This window comes from Taudactylus pleione, unplaced genomic scaffold (genome assembly GCF_031769625.1).
Source record: "Taudactylus pleione unplaced genomic scaffold, aTauple2 ptg000707l, whole genome shotgun sequence".
Taxonomy (NCBI): Eukaryota; Metazoa; Chordata; class Amphibia; order Anura; family Myobatrachidae; genus Taudactylus; species Taudactylus pleione.
Genome location: NW_028285109.1, coordinates 14,841,534 through 14,866,882, shown reverse-complemented (window position 1 = coordinate 14,866,882; position 25,349 = coordinate 14,841,534). Strand labels below are relative to the sequence as shown.

Here is a 25,349-nt window from a genome sequence, read left to right as displayed (position 1 = left end):
TGAGTAGTTAAAAAAAATAATGATGATGATAATACTTGATTAAAAATGCTATTATTTAATTTTGAAAACAACAATGGTTATTCTGTAATATGTTCCATGTAAAATGGAAACAATTTATAACCAGCATATCCCCAATTTAAATGAAATAAAGAGTGGAGGGTAATTAGTTGAGCGCACAGCATGTAGAATATATATTAGATAGATTCTGTTGATAGATAGATATTAACAGTCACTTATATAGTGCAGGATATTCCGTTGCGCTTTACAACTGGGAACAAACACTAATAAAACAAGACTGGTTAATAACAGACAGACATATACTGTAGGTAAGAGGGCCCTGCTCGCAAGTTTATAATCTATAGGATAATAGGCATTGACACACAAGGATAGGTGATACCTTTTGCACAATGGTCCAGGCAGAGGTTCTTGGTGGGCTGTATTACCCAGTCACACAGAAGATGTGAAAGTGAAGAAAGAAAATATGTAAAATTATGTGTGGACTGTATAGTGGGATGTAATTGGGTAGGATAGCTTATGGAGGTTATGTGGGTGGTTCTGTATTTATTAGATAGATATATAAAACTAAAAATATTTTAATGCTAATTTACAATCTCAAACGGTGTAGTGTCTGCATCTATCTATAATTGATTCAATGATTTTCATCCATTAATATCAATTCTCTGACAAATAAGTTGATTAATGTTAATATATCATAAGAAAATCATCTGAAAAATATGAATTGCATAAAAAGAAAAAAAAATAATAAGGGTAAATTGTAGAATTCTATAATAACAATCAGCTCACATAGATATAATGTCTTCTGTTTAACTTTTCTTATTACTGCAATACCAGGCCTGGTCATCCTGTGGCTCTCCAGCTACAAGTCCCAACATGCTTTACCAGCTGATCGGTGGGAGGGTATGCTGAGACTTGTAGTTTCACAACAGCTGAAGAGCCACAGGTTGTCCAGGCCTACTATACCAATACGGAACAGCCATTAAATCAAGAGTGAGAGAGGCCAAAAACAAGTAAAAAGCCTTAAACTATAAGTTAATACGAGCAACTGATCTCGCAGCACAGAATTCCACTAGCTACAATACTTTAAATATTTTAAACATAGAAAGTTGAAGTATCACTTGCAGTATATCGGAACTAGTACATTTATATATGATCTCAAGTACAATAGGGAGACTCTACATTAACTTAGCAAGTTCACATGCAAATATATGTTTTATCCTAGAAACATCCTAAATAACGTGCAGTTATTTCTGATTTCATACTACAGGGCCTGTGTTAATATAGTATGTAATAGAGGGAATTTGAGTTAAATATTTTCAGTGGCAAAAGCTGGTACTGTCCTAATATTATTTCCTGTAAAATTACACTTTTACGGAATCAAATGATGCTGTCTCATCTGTCATAATATACTCTGCCATGCGTCTGCTATTATAATTCATCTTTAGAAATTCGGCATTTGTCAAGATTTTTACTATTTGTGGTATAAATACAGCTTTTGTGCAAACTTGCTATGCCAACTGTATGCCCTGTAATCAATGGCACAGAGCAGTGAATGGTAAAAATGTCTGGGGTTTTAGTCTGCAGCAGTAAGAGAACCAAGCACCTACACATCTAAACACAGCATTGACAAAATATCCGACCTGAGCAGAGCTTGAAATGAGCGGCACCCTATATGGGTCAATGAACATGGGGAGAGGTTCTTGCTGATTTTTTAGCAATATGCACAAGCAGAACATTTTTTGTCACAAATGTTCCCATAGAGAGCCCATTATTTGGATCGTCGAACAGGTAATTATGTATTTAACAGAGCAATGCTTCCTGTGTTATGCAAATCAGTGGGCGTGGTAAATTAAGACACGGGGTGGAAATGTTTTGTGATTTGGGTGTCATCATTCCTAATCAAACGTGCTCGCATCTGTACTTGGGTTATATTAGTACACTTACAGCACAGCACCTCACTCTCCTAGCCTAACACTGACATGGCGAAGCAGCAGCTGGCAGGAGCAGGACTAGTAGGAAATGCACAGGGTGCACGTCCCCTCTTCAACACTGTCAGACAAGTCACAGGGCAGATGGCCCTTGGTGCCAGGGAAGATGCACTAAGCTTTAGAGAGTGATAAAGTATCAACCAATCAGCTTCTAACTCTCATTTTTCAAACACAGCCTGTAAACTGACAGTTAGAGGTGATTGGTTGGTACTTTCTCTCTCTCCAAGGCTTAGTGCACCTTCCCCTGTTGAATGAGCATCACGTCACTATCGGTGCTTTAGGGCCCCTGAAATGCTGGCACTCAAGTCTGAGATATAATCTCTTCTTAAAGGCAGAGTAAACTAACTGTTGTATTTATAATTCGTTAATGTTTATGTATATATATATATATATATATCTCTTAAGAGATGATCATATATGACATAGCAATGCTTATTTCAGTGTGTCGGACCTGCTCAATGCCATTGTTTTTGTCCGTCTCATTATCCTCTATCCCATGTCAATTATATTCAGATGTGATAATCCCCTCACACTATAACAGCAGGACAGTAATAATAATATAGAGAAACTTGCGCTCCAATTCAATAATGCAGCACAATAAGAATAAAGTGATCACACAGCACAATAGCCTTTTTCCTCTACATAACAGCAGCATAATTTGGCCATGTGAGCTAGTAGTAGAAGATAAATCTAACATCATTGTGGACATTGCTGCATGAAGACAAACTGGGGCCCTGGGATGTACATTCACCATGGACCCCCATTACACAGCTAGTTTTGACTACATGTCAAATGTACATTATACAGTGTGTCATATACAACAGGTGCATGGTGTGCCTGATAATATGTGCTCGACATGTATTTCAGACTTAAGTGACCCTGCCACATACATCTCTCTCCTGGTTTTGGGTCACTTTGTGCCCTCTCTCACCTTTTACTGATGGCTCCCCTTCCATTGTCCCATATGACTTTCACCTTTTCATGTATGGCACAAGTCCTGTATTATCTCCCTGCCCCCTTACAACAACCACCCACAAGCTGCGGAGTCCAGTGGACATGGCCTCACAGCAACTGCCACTGCAGCAGTCTGGCTGGAACTCTTAGGTACACATCCACTTAGCGATAATACTTAGCGATTGCACGATTACGACATCGTAATCGTGCACAAATCGTGCACTCATGTCAGAAACGACCAGCGATGCGCGCTTCCGCTGGTCGTTTCCGACATCAATCATCGCACTTTTGATGTGCCTAGACTGAACATTCAGTGTATGCACAGTACAGACTGACAAACGACTGCACGATTACAATGTCATAATCGTGCAGTCGTTTTGATGTCTGCAAGTGGATGTGTGCCTTACTGACGAAGTCACCAGCAATCTGCCCTGACCATTTACATCACCTGGAGCGATTACTGTGTAGTGATGTGTAGCACTGTAACCCCCCTCCCCTCTCTGTCACACACCACAGCAGGGTAAGAGCCGCTTTAGTGTCTGATTGAGGTGGGTGAACTGTGCTCCTCACATTGCACCTCCAAACTTAAAGTGATTAGACAGGCAGTATACCCTGGGGCCCATGGCCAAATTACCATAGACCATGCCCCCTAAACAATGTTATTTGTAGGTGTGCCCGAACAGCACGCCTCTCATTTAACGACGGCTTGGGGAGAGCCCAGCACTACATCAGTAGCTGGGCTGCCCCCAGCTCTCTCCCTGCACTGAATTGATGCCGCGCGCATGCGCGCGGCATCCATTCTTGTTCCCAGGGTCCGGCACCGCTGCACAGCTGCGGCAGTTGAGGTGCTCAACATCCCGATCGCCCGCAGGACACTTCGTCCTGTGGGTGGAACAGCGGAGCAGTGCCTGAAAAACAGGGAATGTCCCGCTGAAATCGGGAATGGCTGGGAGCGGTCCCCCTGTTCGACCGCACTGGTCGAACATGCCTCGAGCCGGCCCTGACAGGCAGTACATAGTCAGGATCCCTATGGTAATTGTGCACCACAGGCAGTACATAGTCAGGATCCCTATGGTAATTGTGCACCACAGGCAGTACAGACATGGCAAAAAGTTTTGAGAATGACACAAGTATTGGTTTCACAAAGTTTGCTGCTTCAGTGTTTTTAGACCTTTTTGTCAGATGTTACTATGATATACTGAAGTAAAATTACAAGCATTTCATAAGTGTCAAAGGCTTTTATTGACAATGACATACATTTTATGCATAGAGTCAATAATATTTGCAGTGTTGACCCTTCTTTTTTAAGACCTCTGCAATTTGCCCTGGCATGCTGTCAATCAACTTCTGGGGCACATACTGAATGGCGGCTGCCCATTCTTGCCTAATTAATGCTTGAAGTTTGTCAGAATTTGTGGGTTTTTGTTTGTCCACCCGCCTTTTGAGGATTGACCACAAATTCTCAATGGGATTAAGGTCTGGGGAGTTTCCTGGCCATGGACTCAAAATGTTGATGTTTTGTTCCCCGAGCCACTTAGTTATCACTTTTTCCTTATGGCAAGGTGCTCCATCATGCTGGAAAAGGTATTGTTCATCACCAAACTATTCTTGGATGGTTGGGAGAAGTTGCTCTTGGAGGATGTTTTGGTACCATTCTTTATTCATGGCTGATTAATGGGATTAAGGTCTGGGGAGTTTCCTGGCCATGGACCCAAAATTTCGATGTTTTGTTTCCCGAGCCACTTAGTTATCACTTAAGCCTTATGGCACAGTGCTCCATCATGCTGGAAAAGGCATTGTTTGCAACCAAATAGTTCTTGAATGGTTGGGAGAAGTTACTCTTGGAGAATGTTTTGGTACCATTCTTTATTCATGGCTGTGTTCTTAGGAAAAATGTCATGGCTGAGAAGCAACCCCACACATGAATGGCCTCATGATGCTTTACTGTGGGCATGACAAAGCTCACCTTTCTTTCTCCGGACAAGCGTTTTTCCAGATGCCCCAAACAATCTGAAAGGGGATTCATCAGAGAAAATAACTTTACCCCAGTCCTCAGCAGTCCAATCCCTGTACCTTTTGCAGAATATCAGTCTGTCCCTGATGTTTTTCCTGGAGAGAAGTGGCTTCTTTGCTACCCTTCTTGACACCAGGCCATCCTCCAAAAGTCTTTGTCCTGTGTCATGCCAACAGTAAAGCATCCTGAGACCATTCATGTGTGGGGTTGCTTCTCAGCCAATGGCAGGGCCGGCCAGCCTGTTATGCTGACTACGCAGGTAGAGCGCCAGCCAGCAGAGGGCGCTGTGGGCGGCGGTCCCCAGCGCCACAGTCCTTCCCGCACCCCCACCGCCCGGCTCTCTCACCTGCAGCGACAGCCGGAGCTCACTCCTGAGCTCCGGCTTATGGCCCCCCCCCCACAGGCACTATGGGAGAGACGTCATGACGTCTCTCCCATAGTTCCGAGGAGCGGCGGACGGCAGCAGACGCAGGATCGGGGCTAAAGGGAAGTATTGTGTTGGATTTCTTTTGTATGGGCTTGGCACTCTTACAGGGGGCATTACTACTGGGGGCACATTTTACAGGGGGCATTACTACTGGGGGCACTCTTAAAGAGGACATTACTACTGGGGGCACTTTTACAGGGGGCATTACTACTGGGGGCACTCTTAAAGGGGATCGGTATGGAATCCCGGCTGCCGCATGGCCGGCAGTTCGCTTCCCGGCAGCCCGACAGATCAGCAGAGCCCGGCAGCGGAAGCCCGACAGCGCTGGAAATCCTGATCGTCCCTAAGGTAAGTATAAACTAACCTAACCTAAACCCCTAACCCTCCTTAGGGGTGCCTAACCCTAACCTCCCCCCCAAGTGCCTAACCCTAACCCCCCTCTAAGTGCCTAACCCCCCCTTTCCCCGCTGCCTAAACCTAAGTTTAGGCAGCGGTTCCTAACCCTAACCTACCCCCCGGGGTTGCCTAACCCCCACTTCCCCTAGCCTATCCCTAACCCTCCCGGGGGGGCCTAACCCTAAGTCCCCCACGGGTGCCCTAAACCTAACCCTCCCCCCCGCGGCTGTCCGCTCATGGCGCCCGGCGCCAGGTAAATGACAGGCTTCTAGATATAGACGCCGGTCATTTATCCCACACCAGGATAAAGCAGCCGGGAAGCCGGCTGTCGATATTAAGGCAGCTGGTTTCCCGACTGCATACCCTCTTAAAGGGGGCATTACTACTGGGGGCACTTATACAGGGGGAATTATTACACGGGGTACTTTTACAGGGGGCATTACTACTGGGGGCACTTTTACATGAGGCATTACTACTGGGGGCACTTTTACAGGGGGCATTACTACTGGGGGCACTCTTAAAGGGGGCATTAGTACTGGGGGCACTTTTACAGGGGACATTACTACTGGGGGCAATTTTACAGGGGCATTATTACAGGGGCATTACTATTGCTCGCACTGATACAGGAGGCATTACTGTTGGCAATACTACAGGGGGCATTACTACTGGGGGCACTAATACAGGGAACATTACTTTTTGGGGCACTATTACAGGGGCACTACAACTTGGGGTACTACTGCACGGGGCACCACTACTGGGGGCACTGCATAAGGGGTACCACTGCTGTGGGCATTATGTGTAAGGGGCACTACTGCTATGGGAATTGTATTAAGGGCACTACTATTGTAGGCACTGTGGATCTTATTCAGAGGCGGCCGTAAGGTCTACGACGGCACGGCCACCTCGATGTTTTGCCAGTGCACATGTGCACGAGGGAGCCGGCAGTAGCAGGTCTATGGTAATTGTGCACCACAGCAGTACAGAGTCAGGATCCCTATGGTAACTGTGCAGAGTTAAAGAATGATCATTGGATAGCACTGGTTGTAGCTCCTGCTGCCACTTGTCTGTGCATACATGAATAGGCCCACAACTCTAGGAGGAAAGTATATTATGTATAATTATAGTGATGTTGCGGTCAGCAATGGCATCAGCGTATAACCTAGCCTTGAAGCTATTCACTCCAACATGAATGCGGTGTTCCTCAGGTTTCTCCTCCAACGTAAAATCTACCATTACTTACTTGACTGTATTGATGGGCTTCGGGTCAAAATTTCCCTCAGCATCCACTGACATCTGCTTCTCAGGAGTTGCTTTAATTCTGGTGTCAACATAATCAGGTGGCAATGCACCAGCTATTGCACTGAGGCAAGGCATAGACATCCTGAAGAGCTCAGCGTCATACTTCTGCAGGAGAGATAGGAACTGGTTGGAAAGTCCCACAGAAAAACATGCAAATTGTTAGTGACAGAGACACAGCCAGGTCACAGCAGCAACTGGAGAAGACATTTAGTAAAGTAACAAGGCCACAAGGTCTGCATTCAAGCCTAACACAAGCCACTTGCAAATCCATGCAAATATAAACTCAATTTATTTAATATTCTTGTGTCAGTTTTATCAATACATTATATAAACAATCTGTATTGCTATTGCCAAAAACTCAGTAGGAGGGCCTAAGCAGTAGAAGGAACAGACATGTAGTTTATAGCTTTTGGGAGGAATTTAATTAAATGTGATGTTGAAGAGCCGGGAATAGCACCCACATCTATTCAATTGGCTGCGTTGTAAACACACAACTAAAGGATTTCTGCTCGCACCCTCCTGAGGTGCAAGCAGGAGTCCAACTAAACTAGTGCCGTGATGCTGGTTGCGAGCTTACTGTGTGCGCTAAGAACATCAGTCCCAGCAATTAAGATGGAGAATAGCATTTACTTAGTGACTAAACCCGTGTCATTAAGCGCGGTAAACTGCATCTCCAGACTTAAGTGCTGTGCGCAATGTAGACATTTGAATACCTCCGGGCACTTATTACGGCGCTATTCAACATAGCATTTAATTGAATTGCCCCTTGTGATCCCTTTCCTACCGTAAACACTACTATTCTCGTTAATCTACAGTATGTTCAAATTTGGAAATTTTGACAGACCAAAAGGCTCGCACCAAAGACTACATTGAACATGACCTCAGTTTATCACTGTGTTGGTCTACTTTTGGAAAGGATGACAAACTTTTGCCCTTTATTGCTGAAAAGTAAGAACTCATTTCATTTCAATTCTATTGCAGTTTGCCATTTCTACTAAAATCAACACTAAAAATAGAAAGTAAGCTCAGAGCTCAGTCCCTGCTGATATACGAAATATCATTACTCGCTCTGAGTGAGCAGAGGAGTTAAGAATGACAACATAAAATGTTAGAATATTGGTGCTTCAGATGCTAATAAAGACGATGGGGTAGACGTATCAAACCTTTTAAAGAGGGGACAAGTGGAGACCTTGCTCGTAGCAAACAAGCAGCTTCTAGGTGGCATTTATCAACTACATTCTATAAAATGATCAGTAGAAGCTGATTGGTTTCTATGGGTAAATTCTTCACTTGACCTTTCTCCACTCTTAGAAGACTCGATACATCTCCCCGGATGTGGTTTACATAGAAATGACAGCATCATATATGGTCAATCTGTTAATCATTATATTTACGGCACTGTACACTTAAGCGCTGAAAGCAAAACATCACACCTGGCATATTAGTACAAATTCTGTTTTGAGAAGCAGACCCCCCCATGCTTTTGTACATATATATATATAAAAAAGCAATAAATATCATGCCACCAATGCAGTTCCATTACAAAGATTTCCATGTATTTTTCTAAGTGCCGCATTCAAGTTATTTGGAGCTAGAACTATTTCCAGTGTAACAGCAGCAGTTTATCCTAATCTTTTGCCTCAAGGCAGTCTCTGACTCTCTGTGTACAAGCAAGCCATGTTCAATGACTCCAAAAGATCATGGATGGCTCGAAAAACAGCATATTTTTTTTTCCCTCGAAATAACTGAGCATAGAGAGTAATGATTTCATTATCTGCTGTCAGTGATCCATGCCGGAGAATTCCTAGGAGACCAACACAGCTCAAGTAAATCTGTCTCTGCATTGGATCTCGGCAATACAATGGTGCATTATAAAAGTGAATTAAATATTAACAGTTTCATTTACGTGGAGAGCACCCCAACGTCGTTTTCAGCACACTGGGTGATGATGGCGACCGCATGTAATTCTAATTTACTATCAGAATTTCTATCACTTTGTCAATCCTTCACACAGCCATCCTGAACACCTGTCACATCTTGTCATATATGTGTCACACAAGGTGACTCATCCTCGATAGGAGTCTGAAGATTACATAACAGCCTGATATTTTATGCACATTTTAAAAATTCAAGACCTGCAAGCTTTACAAATTCAATATATGAATTATTTGATGAACTAGAACGCAAAAGATGTGGTTAAAATGTATCTGCTCGCAGACAACACTTCGAGGAAAACTTGATTACACAGCTGGAACGGCTCACAGATACAACAAATGTTAGGATAAGGAAATTCGTTCTAAATGACATTTTGCATCACAGCATATACTGTAGGTTGGCAAGGATTTTTCATCTACCTTCCCCACTGTAGATTCTGTTTATAGTACACCATTCGGTTTTAGCTCAGCCTCAGGATGGAGAAGCTCCTGAAGTTGTAAGTGTTTTATTATCCTCGGTTGCAATTTAAGCCTTAATGCCTCAAATATTAAAGAATAATCTCTTTTGTTCTGTTTGGCTTCACTGAATTTAATGAAAATCTTTGGCAGCAATTTTAATGCCTCTCCAAAATGAAAGAATGGCAGGATACTGAGTTGACAAACAACAGAAGTATAGAACAGACAGATCCAACGTAGGACATGTGATACCATAGATCAGAAAGTGAAAATACCTTATGAGAGAGGGAGTCAAATATCCCCCAGAACAGTTTTTCAGTCAAGTGCAATTCCTCCTCTGAGGCCAAACCAAAGCTCCCCCATCCGGAAGGCAGGCAGTAATATTTCCAACTCTGCTCGTAATGGTTTGTCAAGAGCTGCAAAAGTTGCAAGAAAACAAAATATAGTTATATAATCAATGAGAGCATTGTGCGCATTTTCTAACATAGGGCCGTATTCAATAAGCGTCGGATAGCCGTAATCTGCTAAAAAGTATCGCGGATGACATCACTTCGCCAGGCGGAAAATCATTGCCGTATTCGCGGACACGAAAACAATGCAATGTAATAAGCGAAAAAGATTCGCAAAAAAAAAAAATCGCTATTTTGGGGTGCAAAGGTGGGGAAACTATTCAGAACCCTTGGGACAGCCCTCCAAAGGATAACTGTGTAAAAAAAACCCGATAAATGATTTAAAAAAATGGGGCGAAAAAGTGCAAAGTGGTGTTTTTTTGATTGCAGGTGCTTGCTGAAGGTGCGTTTTTGGCGGCACTTAAAACTTTACTTTAGCGATTTTAAAACATGCTTGCACCCATTTTCAAGTACCCCAAATTTGACAGGACTACTTATTTTCTCAAAAAAAACTGCTTAATGCTATTCTTCACCACTTGTGCAAGACACTATTTAGAGGCAATTGAAAGCACTTAAGTATCCCAAATAGCTTCAGGGGGGCTAATCGGGGACATCTATACTGATCCCCAATGTTAGTGCATATTTTGGGGGGGGGTGTCAGGCTGATTTTCCCATTTCTGAGAGCACTTTTCAGCTGTTTGAGTTTCGCCGGGACGCGGTTTCACGTCCTTTGGAATTGAATACGGCGAATAGAGGGGCAGCGCACAATAAGTTTCCGTAACTAAAAGGTGAAAAAGTATTGCGGGTGCGAAACTAATTGAATACGGCCCTAAGTCCAATCCTTCAAGCGATCCCTGAAAACTCACCTCTTCAGGCAAGCTTATCAGATCCCAGAACTACTGACATAACCTTCATAGCCTCCATATGTAATTACATCCCCTTTCACAGTCCACACACAACCTCACACATTGTCTTTCTCTCACATCCTCATGACATTTGGCCGACATTCCAGTGTAAATGGATCATGCAGCCCACCAAGAAACTGCATTCTGGCTGGACCAAAATGCAGTATATAGCATCTATCTTTGTGTATCAATGCCTATTTCCCTAGAGATTGTAAGCTTACGAGCAGGGCCTTCCTACCTATATATCTGTCTGTTATTACCCAGTTTTGTTCTATTAATGTTTACAATTGTAAAGCGCAACAGAATATGCTGCGCTATATAAAAAACTGTTAATAAATAAATAATAAATAAGTCTGCTAAATTAGCATTTCTAGCTTTCATATATGCTGGGATTGCACAGTCGGAAAGCCGGCGGTCGGCAGGTTCCTGACTGCATACCTTTCAAAACAAGTTGATTAAATAACCGATAACTGCGCCGTGCTATAATGCAGACCTGACAACCTTAGTTTTATTTGCATAGTGTGAATTTGGATCAGTGATTAATTAAGAGAACAATGTTCAGTCCAATATTCTGTAAAACAGTGAGATTGGTAGAAGTATGTACTGTACTAGACCCCTCTTCATATCAGTCTACATCAATACATCCCATGCACTACCAAAACCCCACCTTATACTGTTCCAGAGACAGATTAACAGCCCTATTCCTGACAAAGCACAGCCCTATGGATGCATAATACTAACCTATACAGGCTCAATATACAGTCAGGTGCATAAATATTGGGACATTGACAGAATTTTCATATTTTGGCCTCTATTCACCACCACAATGGCTTTGAAATGAAGCAAACAAGATGTGCTTTAACTGCAGACTTTTAGATTTAATTTGAGGGTAATTACATCCAAATCAGTTGAACGGTGTAGGAATTACAACAGTTTCTATATGTGCCTCCCACTTTTTAAGGGGCCAAAAGTAATGGGACTATCAACTCAAAAGCTATTTCATGGACAGGTTTGGGCTATTCCCTCATTATTTCATCATCAATTAAGCAGGTAAAAGGTCTGGAGTTGATTCTAGGTGTGACATTTGCATTTGGAATCAGTTGCTGTTGACTCTTAATATGAGATCACTATCAGTGAAGCAAGCCATCATTAGGCTGAAAAATCAAAACAAACCCATCAGAGAGATAGCAAAAACATTAGGTGTGGCCAAATCAACTGTTCAGTGCATTCTTTCTTTTTAAGAATGTTCCAGAGAGCTCAGCAACACCAAAAGACCCGGAAGACCACGGAAAACAACTGTGGTGGATGACAGAAGCATTATTTCCCTGGTGAAGAAAAACCCCTTCACAACAGTTGGCCAAATCAAGAACACTCTCCAGGAGGTAGGTGTATATGTGTCAAAGTCAACAATCAAGAGAAGACTTCACAAGAGTGAATATAGAGGGTTCACCACAAGATGTAAACCATTGGTGAGCCTCAAAAACAGGAAGACCAGATTAGAGTTTGCCAAACAACATATAAAAAGCCATTACAGTTCTGGAACAACATCCTATGGACAGATGAGACAAAGATAAACTTGTACCAGAGTGATGGGAAGAGAAGAGTATGGAGAAGGAAAGGAACTGCTCATGATCCAAAACATACCACCTCATCAGTGAAGCATGGTGGTGGTAGTGTCATGGCGTGGGCATGTATGGCTGCCAATGGAACTGGTTCCCTTGTATTTATTGATGATGTGACTGCTGACAAAAGCAGCAGAATGAATTCTGAAGTGTTTCGAGCAATATTATATGCTCATATTCAGTCAAATGCTTCAGAACTCATTGGACGGCGCTTCACAGTGCAGATGGTCAATGGCCCGAAGCATACTGCAAAAGCAACCAAAGAGTTTTTTAAGGCTAAAACGTGGAATGTTATGCAATGGCCAAGTCAGTCCCCTGACCTGAATCCGATTGAGCATACATTTCACTTGATGAAGACAAAACTGAAGGGAAAATGCCCCAAGAACAATCAGGAACTGAAGACATTTGCAGTAGAGGCCTGGCAGAGCATCACCAGGGATGAAACCCAGTGTCTGGTGATGTCTATGCGTTCCAGACTTCAGGCTGTAATTGCCTGCAAAGGATTTGCAACAAAGTATTAAAAAGTGAAAGTTAGATTTAGGATTGTTTAGTTTGTCAGACATTTGCAGTAGAGGCCTGGCAGAGCATCACCAGGGATGAAACCCAGCGTCTGGTGATGTCTATGCGTTCCAGACTTCAGGCTGTAATTGCCTGCAAAGGATTTGCAACAAAGTATTAAAAAGTGAAAGTTAGATTTAGGATTGTTTAGTTTGTCCCATTACTTTTGGCCCCTTAAAAAGTGGGAGGCACATATAGAAACTGTTGTAATTCCTACACCGTTCACCTGATTTGGATGTAATTACCCTCAAATTAAATCTGAAAGTCTGCAGTTAAAGCACATCTTGTTTGTTTCATTTCAAAGCCATTGTGGTGGTGAATAGAGGCCAAAATATTAAAATTCTGTCAATGTCCCAATATTTATGCACCTGACTGTATAGAATATGTCCATTGCCGACATAATACGCTGTATACTCAGCTAGTACACTCTGGAACTAGTAACCTCTGATGATTGCCCCTTACTACTACGGTTATTATTTACAGGAATTAGGCTGTATTTTCTATGTAAAGTACACTGACAGACTGTAGCTCACTTCAAGTAGGGCAGCATTACTGATATAATTAGTTTCCTAATTTGAGAGTCCTGTATCTATTGGGCAGTTTCAATTACATGAGGACCCTTTGGAGCTCATGCTGCGTGTTTTTTAGCCAGTTGTAGGTTGATTCTGCTGGCACACCCATAGGCTGTGTATAGATCCAGCCTTCCATGGCGCAACGTGTAAAGCTGCGTGGGCCCATTCCTGCAACTTCTGCAGCTAATTGAATCTGCCACAATGTATTTTTTGGGGTCCAGTAAGGGAACATAATATCACACAATCTAAAGTAACTCTCAATTTCATTCTGTTATGCACACCCTGCATTCATTATAGATAACCCCCTGATTAGGTACAATTTAAATGTAACAAATACTATGGGGTTATTAAAGGCCATAAGCTGGTCAACCATGCTCATTTCTATTTCAATTATATAATATAGTAAACCATTATAATAGTTCTTCAGCTAATAGTATTTATAGTCATCATTCTACTTGTGCTTTATAGCTAGGTAAATTATCAGGCAATGCTTATGATAAAGGCAATCTGCCAAAAATGCGTCTCCAGCATCACTCTTTGTAATGGATGTACAATACCATCTCCATACTGACACCTCCTCTGTGTGCTGAGTTCATGCCTTCACAAAATTGTTGTTCACCTGGCTTTATAAATACAACCTATAGATCAATGTGACTATTATTTCCTACAACAGTGAACAGTTTTCAACTACAGTACAATACCTATAAAGGCGCTTGATAATGTTGTTATTGTCGATGATTGATTTAAAATAACATATATTTCAACGAGATGTCTGCACATATCTCACTTTAAAGCAGATGCTCAAAGGCACATCTAAAAGCCAAGTTCTCTACATTAAAGGAAGTTTTTGATTTACAATTAAAGGGGTATTCCACCTAAACCACAAAAAAAAAAAAGGGCAATACATAGCGAAACTGGAATACATACCCTCTTTCTGCTATCGTTGATCCTGTCCTCGTACCACGAGCATTTTTATCACACTATAACAGTAGCTGATGTGCGTAAGCCAATAGATAGCTGCTGGTTAATACAGTATATTTGAGATCCCACACACATGAACACTGCCTGGTCCCTCTTATCAAAGCTTCAGACAGGGGGCATCAAATTTCAGTTAACCTGCAGATACATGGTCTTGCTCACATACAACAACTACAGCATGAGAAAGCTGCTAGGAGTGTAAAGGTAAGGTCACACTGTAATCGTGCAAGCATGTTCCTGTGGCCCTCTGTATACATAGGACCCCCATAGCATGATCTTTCTAGCTGGGCTTCTCCAATGTGTTAAAGCCTATACTGACTATTCGTTCTCCTGCATGTCAGTGTGTAAGCTAGATTAGTGGGCATGGCACCAGACCAAACTGCAGCTCAGGAGAGCATTACATATTACATATTTCAGTTGCCATACAACAAATTGCAGAAATGGTAAAAATGGCCCATAATAAATAAACAGATGTGTCCTCATACACTGTGGCCCCAGCCCCTCTCAAAGAGTTCAGTCTCGGGCGACCAAGCGTCTTTCGCTCAAAATGTGCATCTTTTTCATAAACAACTGGGGCCTACAAAACTACATCGCTAGCTCGCACTGATCAATTTGATGTGCAACATTTGTATATCTGTGTGTGACTGCATCTGATTCTGTATACAAAGTGCTACGATGCAGCGGCTGCGGTTTTATCTCACGCCATGTTCCGTTGTGCTTCATCTGCTACTTTGTACATGTTTAAAGCTAATTCCTGTGCAGTTCAAGCCGCAGCCCAGCGTCAGTAGTACACTTTGAGAGGAGTTTTGCTGCATCTGTGATGCGAAGATCCTAAATTTTAAGAAAAAGACAGTACGCTGCACCTCCCGGATGAGCTCAGTCATGCCAGGCATCTTGCACCGTATAGGCGTATGGACGCTATGTATATGAGGACAGATCTGTATCAATCTGAGAGTAGAATTAGCTTTGCAGTTGTGTGATTGTTACGAGGCTGATGACTTTTCTGTTGGCCTACTAACATAAACAATATATTGTTACAGGGATAAACAGACAATAATCAGACATGAGAATAGAACTGTAAAGCCCATTAAGACCATGAGGGGTTACAAGTCATGCTTATCATCAGCTACCTTCAGTGGCATTTTACAGTATTCATTGAGCAATGGGACATCAAACACCAGCCGTCGGAGGAGCTGCTGGAGCATGGAAGGCCGCATGTGACTGTAAGACAACCAGCAAAGATGAGTGAGATCACACAGTTTGGCATTTAATAAAAACATGAGCACCATTCCTACATTACTGCCAGCGCCTGTAAATCATTTGTTAGAGACAACCCAGGGCTTCAGAATGGCTATCACACATGACACATCGCAGAAAAGCGAAGGTATCTTGCAATTACACATTCCTTTTATTCAGGCTGAGTGATTAATGACTGTTCCTTGCCCTCCAGTATTTAAGAGTATAATCTTAAATAAATTTCACTTTACTTTTATGTGATACTTAACATTAAAAAAAAAAAATCAAAGCAATGCGTAACAAAGATCTCCTTGGCAACCACAGACGCGGCCCTGACATCTGCTCTACTCATGTCTGCTGGCGCGCTTAGATGCACCAGTGATGCTAATGTGTGGGCGTTCTGAATGGAGATGTGAATAAAGTGCACGTAACTACATTAGCCCTGAAAGATTACAATGTACATAAGGCTTCAATGATTAATTTAAAGTGTGGAGGACTGAAAGGTCGTCGCTATATAATGTTATGGTATGAACGACTGCTGTAATGCTTCATGAAAAATAATTCAGTATCTCCACTGGTGCTGCTGTCGGGGGGAAGCATTTTGTTCTCATTTCTATGTAAACCTCCTGCTACAAAATATTGTTACATATAATCACCATACATATAATCACCATTTTTTTTATACCATTCAGTGCATCTATGTTTCAATTTCACTGAAATGCATAGATCGTCCCAAGCTGTTGTGATTGGGCACACATATGGGACAAATCCAGTCAACCTGCAAGATCATGTGATCCAGATGGCATTATTGGAAGAAGCAGGTTATTGTCACCACATTTTCGGGCAGTTCTGGTCCACATCTGATAGATCCTAACCGAAGGTTGTGTGGGACTGCTGGCTCTTTTGGCACTATACACAGAGATAATGTGATCTAAAATGACCAGGCTGGCCATCCACCTAATAGGTATGTATGTGGCAATAAAGCCAGCACCATATGAGCAAACATAGGCCCCCATTAACTAACGAGTTTTATCACCAAAACGAGTGATAAGTTTCACTGTGTATGATAAATGTTGCTCCAGCCAATCAGCTCCCAACTGTCATTTTTCTTACAGCTGACAGTTGAGAGCTGATTGGCTGGAGCACCATTTATCATACACAGTGACATTTATCACTCGTTTTGGTGATAAAACTCGTTAGTAAATGAGGCCCATAATTTGTAATGTTATTGAATAAAGTATAGCTATTATTAGAATGTAAGCTCTCACGAGCAGGGATCTCTTCCCTCATGTGCTTCTCTTTACAATTTCTTCTACTTCTTACTCCCCACAAGGGCACGGACACTTGACTGCTAACGCCCGGCTGCTTATTGTGAGTGTTTTAATCGCTGTTGCTGCAATGTACATAAACCTTGTCCTGCACTGTAATGTACTGTAAGTTACTAGTTTCTTGTTCTCTTATTAGTTTATGTACTCTGTAAGGCGCTGCGGAACACTTGTGGCGCCATATAAATAAAGGATGATCATAATAATATTACCATAATAATAGACTAAATTTCATACATGGTATGTTATACAATTACAAACCACTTCTCTATCTAGCATGTAACGTAAAACAATGTTCTACAACAGGCGTTTAACCTAATACTGTTACAAGGAAAAACCTTAAGACACTTTGAATGCGTGACTGACTCTATTGTGGAATCAAGGCAATACAGAACAACTTACTGACATATTGAAAGCAGACACTCTTCAATTGTGTCTCTCTGAGCTTTAGTTAAAGAGCGACCCTTGGACAGTCTGTATATCGTATGCAGGGTGGAATCAATCAATGCTGCATAGTGTTCAGTGCCAGAAAAGAGGGGAGCACAGCGAGTGAGTAATGGGAGCACCGCTGAGCAGATATATCGGTTCAAAGCTAGTGCCATCTCTGTGACACTCAGGGAGGCCTGTAGAAAGAAATGAAGCTAGTTTTAGTGGCAATATTGACCTAATGATGAGAGCATGACAGCAATAAATGTAAATAGGGAGCTTCCCACCATTAGAGAATATTGATCAACAGTGAGAGTGTGTGCATGTGTGTGTGTGTGCGCTCTACATTATTTTCTCTATTTACTGAATTAGATTCTCTTCTCTGTGATTTTTGTCTGAAAATGACAATGGTAGATAAGAATAACATTAAGGCACATTCCTCCTGTGAGAAAGAACAGCAATTGCTACGCAACACTATATATTTATTTTAGTCATACTGGTTACTTACTGTGTCTAGAGACGCAGATGCTCTGAGATCAGGTAAGAAGGCCACCTCTAACAGATGAAGGAGGAAGCATTGGTCATTAATACCATAGACACGGTCGAGGAAAAGAACCATGGGAGCCTTATGATCAGGGCAGAAGCTTGCTGCCATATCAGGCTCAAACACTGAGCCATCTAAAAGGAACATACAGATCATCATTCAGATAATACTTTGTTCTCCTCTATAGCAACTGCAGAAAGCTAGAAGTACAGTCTACTGTACAAAAATCAAGGTGCAAACAAAATACACGGTTATCAAAGAGTGCCAAAGGTGCCCAAATACACCCAATTTTGTTTAATCCATGAGCGACTAGATCTGTGGACTACATATATGCCTACAAATATGCAGGACAGAATTATACAGATCTGTCTGGTCATCTTTCAGCTGGTTCTACAAAATTCAAAGCACGGCATAAGTGGCACCTTCCATCTCCATGGCTGTTACCGATCTTACACATGTGCCAAGGAGGATCATCAGTCGCCCTGAGTTTGTCTTCAGGAAGGGGCGGGGGGGCATTTTGCGGTAGATAGTGTGGCCAATTCAAAAGGAAATAACTGAATAAGCACTGTAACAGCTTGGCCATCTGCGTTTTGCACCTCCTCTGTTTATTTGTGTCATGCGCAACAAAAGCTTTTTAAAGTTAAAATATAAAAAGGCTCAGAGTGCAGCTTTAAGATTGCAGAATGACCTAAAATCCATAAAATAATAGCATAAATTGTGCACTTTATGCTGTCTGTTTTAACTGAAAGCAGCCATTACAGTAGGTATGACATGTTGTTGTTATTTTCCAAATCCGGTGCGAAAAATAACTAAGATGAGTTGTTGTGAGGATTTACCTTTGTTAAAGGCAGGTAGTTTTAAGGAGATGCTAATAATTCCGACCAGGTCTTCGGTTGGCACCAGTGATCGGAGGATGGAGCGGATGCGTAGAGCTTCACCTTTACCAGCCTGGATCAACTATTGACACAACAGGAATCCAGCACTTAACATGAGTGCACACAGGTGCTTTCATTACACACAACACATATAATTAAGCATCCATTAAGTGAAGCGGTAATTACGGCTGGTATTACTGCAAATACATTGTTTCTGCATACTGGAAAGTAAGGCTGTTTATGTACCCTGCTTGTATTTATATAAATTAGGATTTACACATAAAGGCAAAAGATGAATCTTGTTCAAGTAAACTATAGCTACCTATGTGTTTTAAAGTGTTTATTTAAAGTTTTAGAAAAAAACACACTAAGTAGATAATAGTAGTGTACAAACTGAAGCATTTTAGTATATCACCAAGCTGTTCCGTACAGTCTTATTTTGTGCCAGTGGCATTATCTATATTATATTTATAAATATTCTATGTTATCTAATGGTTTTAAATATTTCAAAAAGGACAAATGTTCTTTATTTACTGGTGTAAAACTAGGTTACTCTATTATCTGAACAACTGTTACTTTATATGTTACCCACATGATTTTCTGGTGCACAGCGTCCTAGCAGGTCTATGAGCGCAGAATAGAAGGACATTATAGCATTTCCCATGTGTACAATCTCTTCTTCTTCTTCATCTTCCTCGACCCTAAATGAGTACAGAAGATAATGTTGTGTCTGTAAACAATAACACAGGCACATAACATGGGCGAATATGTCTCCCACGCTTAATATATCGGGGCTGATGGAGAGTTAAATGTACAGTACGCCCGTTTGCGGAGTGGAGTGTTTTCTCACTCAAGCTCTGGAACCAACACTCATTCTCTGGAACCAAGCTACGGAAGTACGGGGGGTGAAGCTGTGCACACTCTCCAATGGTGACTGCAGGGACGTTAATGAGCGGTAATAAGGCATTCTAGTGTAGGCTAAGTTCAGTGGAGGTGTTCTGATGGAATTGCAATCTATGCAGAGTTGGACGGAAGTATAAATATGGGTGGTATAATGTTTGCTCAGCTTACATATATGCGCACAACTCTGCATGTTGGAGAATAATGTACACAAAACTCACCATGCAAGCAATGTGGAAGCATATATGGCCAATGTGCATTAATTCTGCATCAGGCCTGTTCTCTTTTTCTGCCATCACCCCAGCAAAAACAAATAGTTCAAACAGAAAGCATAGGAGCGACAGATAAATGCTGCAAACTTCAATACTTTGCAAATCATCTTCTTTGAAGGAAGGATGTCTAAGCACCATACTTACACTTCCCTCTGATACACCTGAGAAGGAAGGTCCAGAGCTGGGTTCTCGGAGATGTTAATAGCCTCCTGCATTGCCGCCAGCAAACCATTTCCCCCCTCTCCTCTCAAGGAAGGCCCGAAGCACTCAGGGCGTCGGATGAGTAACTTCACTACCACACTGGCGTTCTCTTCTACGCTTTCACCTGGAAAACAAGTGACACAAAAGCAGCCCTTGGTTACCAAACTGAGCTCTCCGGGGCCTCTAGTACTGTAACATCAATAGCACATTTACTTGCAGGTGTATTTCCCAGAGGAAGAGGCATTCAGACTTCTGGAGATAATTGGAAGGAGAGCAGGTAGAGCAGCTAAATCTGATCTCTTAGCATAGCAGTTACATTGCAGTGGTAATGGGGACACAATATAATGGTGACACATGTTCCGCTGACAGGAAACATGAGAAATAGAAGCCCTGCACTTAGCATCTATTCCCCACTAGTCTACCAGATCCAGGAGAATGTAAAGCGAATGTGTGTAGTACTTTCTCTGCTAACTGAGGAATATATCCTGAAAGCTGTGTGATATTTAAGCAGTGGCATACTTAATGAAATACATATGGTTTCCTTTCAGTCTATTAAGAAATGACCACTAATTAATTCTAGCACCACGTATCAAGTATAATGAAGTAGATGGATTTATTTTGTGAATGTCACCTCTGCATACATTAACATCTCACACAGGCTTTAGGCTTGCCGTTTCCACCCCCTTTTCTCTACCTAAATTAATGCCACTAATGATTCTCAATATTCTGTAATTTAAAAGCTAGGCTTTTGCATTTTATTTAGACACCTGTCTGAAAGGTGAACGAATAATATTTAACCAGCAGCCAGCAACACTACATTAATATAATAATGAGACTTGAAAATCTAGAGAAATAAAAACACAGAATTTTAAATAAATCCATATTATGTATTGACCACCATTAGTTTTTTTTGTTTTGTTTTTTTAAAGCAGAATATTCAAGATTCACTGTAAACGTAAACTAAACAGCCAAGGGCATAGTGATAGGGATGGCAGTGATAAAGGGACTGGGGATGCCACAATGCAACATAAATATTTGGTTGCTAATTTCTCAGAAGCACCAAAACCTCTATGACCCCTATAGATGACTTTCTGAATGGGGAACATTGAACGATATTGTCACTGAACCCCTGAGTCAATTCGGAACTATAAAACATTAAAACTCTACTAAAAAGCTTATAGTAATTTGTTTTTAGTACTGTTGAAAATCTATTGGTATGTAACGCATACTGTATGCATGGTAAACAGGTAGCTCCCATAAACAATGTACAAAAATGGTGGGCATCATCTCATAATACATGGGGGCCTAACAATTGGCAACAATTATTGGCATCATCTCATAGTATATGAGGGGCCTAACAAGTGGCAAAAAGGGTGTATTACTTATTACTGCTTTTATACCAAAATTCCTGGTCTGACCCGGAGGTTGGAACAGGGTTCCAATCCGAATCAGACCAGAATTTCCCTGGCGCCGACCCAGGATATTCCTGAGTTGTCACCGTTCACACCGGAGCCGGGTCTGCAGAGACCCGGCTTTTCCGGCATTGAAGAGGACGCTTGGAGATGACGTCATCTCCAAGTACCACTGAAGCCGGCCAATCGGCAGACATGCGGTACGATCCAAGTCACCGTGATCTGGATCGTGCTGTTTACACTGCAGGGTTTCACAGGTTACTCCTGTTTTAAACCCTGCAAGTTACCTGGGTTGGATTGCTGGGTCACTCGACCCGACAATCCAACCCTTTCCTCTTTTACACCAAGAAGTTACCCGGGTTAACCCTGCAATAACCCGGGTTTTAGCTCTGGTGTAAAAGGGGTATAAGTTTGTGGAGAACCTCAGTTTACATTAGGAAATTAGTGTGTGAAGCCCAAACAGTGAGTTAATCTAGATTCTTATCTGTGAAGCTACTGACTACTGCTCCATGATACAGTGTTATGCTGGAAGTCTGGTGACTGACTATAATGTCACAGCCAAGGGCCACACTCCCAGTCTGAGGAGCCAAATATGCTGTCTCTACCATCCACCTGAGAAGGTAAGATGACGGGGATGGAGGGAGCACCTTGGAAATGATGAGGAGCACCCAAGGTGATCGGTGGAAGTTCCAGCTTCATGTAAGTGCTAAAACTAATCTAAATACAGTAGATGCTGAGGATCCCAGGGTAAGAACACTAGACTACTTTTATTGGGAAGGTAAGGAATTTAGCAAAACTTTAATTTAAAAAATAAATAAATTAATAATGCAAACTTTACAGATAATCTCAGTCTTGTTACTCATATATAATGGTGTCTTTTGGTTTTAATACTGCTTGATATTAGGTCTATGTATTTTAAACCTGTGTGCTACATATTGTCACCTGTTTTCAAATATTTTATATGATTACTGTACTACTTAGGGAAAGTACATACTCCTGTATAACTGCATAAAGTTACCTTTACTAAATAATAATAATATATACTTACAGTTCACAAATACAGCAAAACGCAGGAAAGACAGGTAGCGTTCGCCCTCTATGGGGTTCCATCCAATATCAGGGTATCCTTTGGCTATTAACATTGGACAGCTCTGCAGCCCACAACCTGCCAAATATGTCACAACCTGTTGAAAAACAGACACATCTCTCATGTGAGATTATAACAGTTTACAAAAGCAGGGCAGAGAGGACAACATTGACTGACAGAGAAGCTCTCTAGTTGTTTTCTTTCCTATGTTTCACAGTCTGGATCAACTCCTGCAGCTGACAAGTTTTAAAAACTTGAAACATTCCTAATTTGGTGAGGGTTTTAGAAAGCAGCATACAAGTATTTAGATGTCACATACACCTGTCAAACTCAGACCAGCAGAACAGATGCTTCCAATCCCGGAGGTACCATGTTTCTCAACATCCGCGTCATCCGAGTCATATGAATTGAATGCAAACTGCAGGGTTTACTACTTCCGAAGGGATTTTTTTTTTTTTAAATCATGGAATCAAAAAGAACTTATTCTTAATATTTATCAACACAAAATGCTTTGTAATGTCAAAAACAGCTGAAATAGTTGAACTTATTTACAGGAAAAATAGACAAAAATATATATTGCTATTATACATACAAATATACCCTTGACAACCAGTTATCTTTAGAGGTCATATAATTATTTAATTGGAGTCTATCGGTGTGTACAACTAAACAAGGTTTAACTAATTAAGAAATACTCTTAGCTGGTTATTGCATTTTCAAATAATGCATGCACACGAGGAATCATGACAGTCTCCCGCAAAAAGCCCCACTCTTTTTTTTTCACTCTGCCGTCCCTTGGGTTCCTTGGAAAGGAAACCTGGCTCCCCTATTAGTAGACAGCAGCCATCTTTTTGTAGCCTGCTATGGGGGCAGCCAATTTCTGTTAGCCTCTTTAGGTGGCACTGGATCACTAAAATTATACCAGACTGGGGAACAGATGGTACCCTGCCCACTGGCCCAGCCGGTCTCTGCAGCTGTGTAAGCTGTCCAAAACAAACAGTCCTGAGTGAAAATGTGGGATGGGGAGGAATGGGGGGCATGGCTTAGCAAATGGATAGAAAGTTATATATAATTGCTGCAGATACTCCAGGTATCAGTACTGCAGTGTGGTTACCATCTACATCAACCAGCAGAACCTGAAATGGGTTGGGTACGGGATGCCGGCGCTTGGGATCCCAGCGGTCATAATCCTGACGCCGGCATCCCGACAGGGTTAAAATACTGACAATGGCCGGTAAGTACCCTAACCCAACTCCTACCTCTAAACCTACCCATTGTCGCACCCTAAACCTAGCCTACCACCTAGTGCCTAAACCTAACCCTTCCCCCCTAGTGCCTAACCCTTCCCTAGCCCCAATACTTACCGTTGGATTACCAGCGCTGGAATTGTGACTGGTGTCGGGATTCCGGCACTGACATTCTGAGTGCCGGTATCCCGACAGCCGGGAATATCAACTACCTTCCCCTGAAACAATCACAAACCTCTCTAACAACAAACCAGTCAGTGAACATATTCCATATCAAGAACCAATAAAAATGACGGTGACAACTGCGCACAGGGGGCTGCAAAGGAGGGAAATGCCAATAGGGGGATCGCCAACCCCCAAGATCAAATACAATGAACACAAAAATAGACAAACCCAACCTCTGCGCACTCCAATAAATACCAAACTACGAATGGAAGCCCTCAGTTCAGATGGAAAATGTCCAACGTGATGAATGCTGTAACAATTCTTCTTATGTGGATACTTGTCAACAATGAAAAAAAGCAGAAGAGAAAAAAACAAGATGGTGTAGTAGATCAAGACAGGTCCTTCTTGTATACTAATAACAATCGACTTCTTCCCCTTAAATCCAAATAGATATATGAAGTATCCGTACCGTACTCATGTTATAGTGCTACTGTAACCTCTTATCAAGGTATCTTTGACAGGGGAATCTTGTCACCAGTGTGTGTGCGATCATCTAGTGGGGTTCACCATCATGCAGTGTGAAGAGATAGAACTTGAGAAAGTGGGCGTAACCCAAACTCACACTGCAGGGTAGGTACACATGTACATAAAGGTTTCTTTGGGATCTGATGGTCACGTTCCTTAGTGTAAACCTGAATGTTCCTTCCTAAATCCTGAGTGAATCCTCTTCTTTACTGAAACCTGTGGTTTTTGTGTTGATCAGTTGGTCTCTAGAGAAAGTTACTAAAGAAGAGGATTCACTCAGGATTTAGGAAGGAACATTCAGGAACGTGACCATCAGATCCCAAAGAAACCTTTATGTACATGTGTACCTACCCTGCAGTGTGAGTTGGGGTCGCCCACTTTCTCAAGTTCTATCTCTTCACACTTCATGATGGTGGACCCCACTAGATGATCGCACACACATTGGTGACAATGTCAAAGATACCTTGATAAGAGGTTACAGTAGCACTATAACATGAGTACGGTACGGATACTTCATATATCTATTTGAATTTAAGGGGAAGAAGTCAATTGTTATTAGTATACAAGAAGGACCTGTCTTGATCTACTACACCATCTTGTTTTTTTCTCTTCTGCTTTTTTTCA

At 41.8% G+C, this 25,349-nt stretch overlaps 1 protein-coding gene across 1 annotated transcript in view; it reads right to left on the bottom strand.

Moving 5' to 3' along the window:
- RYR3 (ryanodine receptor 3) overlaps positions 1–25,349 on the bottom strand; it is a 763,398-nt gene that overhangs the window by 238,010 nt on the left and 500,039 nt on the right. The window contains exons 43-51 of the mRNA XM_088456566.1: positions 22,750–22,885; positions 20,233–20,413; positions 19,509–19,617; positions 18,878–18,998; positions 18,006–18,175; positions 17,474–17,694; positions 15,641–15,731; positions 9,762–9,902; positions 7,038–7,201 (exon numbers count right to left, since the gene is read on the bottom strand). Coding sequence (XP_088312692.1) covers positions 7,038–7,201; positions 9,762–9,902; positions 15,641–15,731; positions 17,474–17,694; positions 18,006–18,175; positions 18,878–18,998; positions 19,509–19,617; positions 20,233–20,413; positions 22,750–22,885 — 1,334 coding nt within the window. The remainder of the gene's footprint in view (positions 1–7,037; positions 7,202–9,761; positions 9,903–15,640; positions 15,732–17,473; positions 17,695–18,005; positions 18,176–18,877; positions 18,999–19,508; positions 19,618–20,232; positions 20,414–22,749; positions 22,886–25,349) is intronic.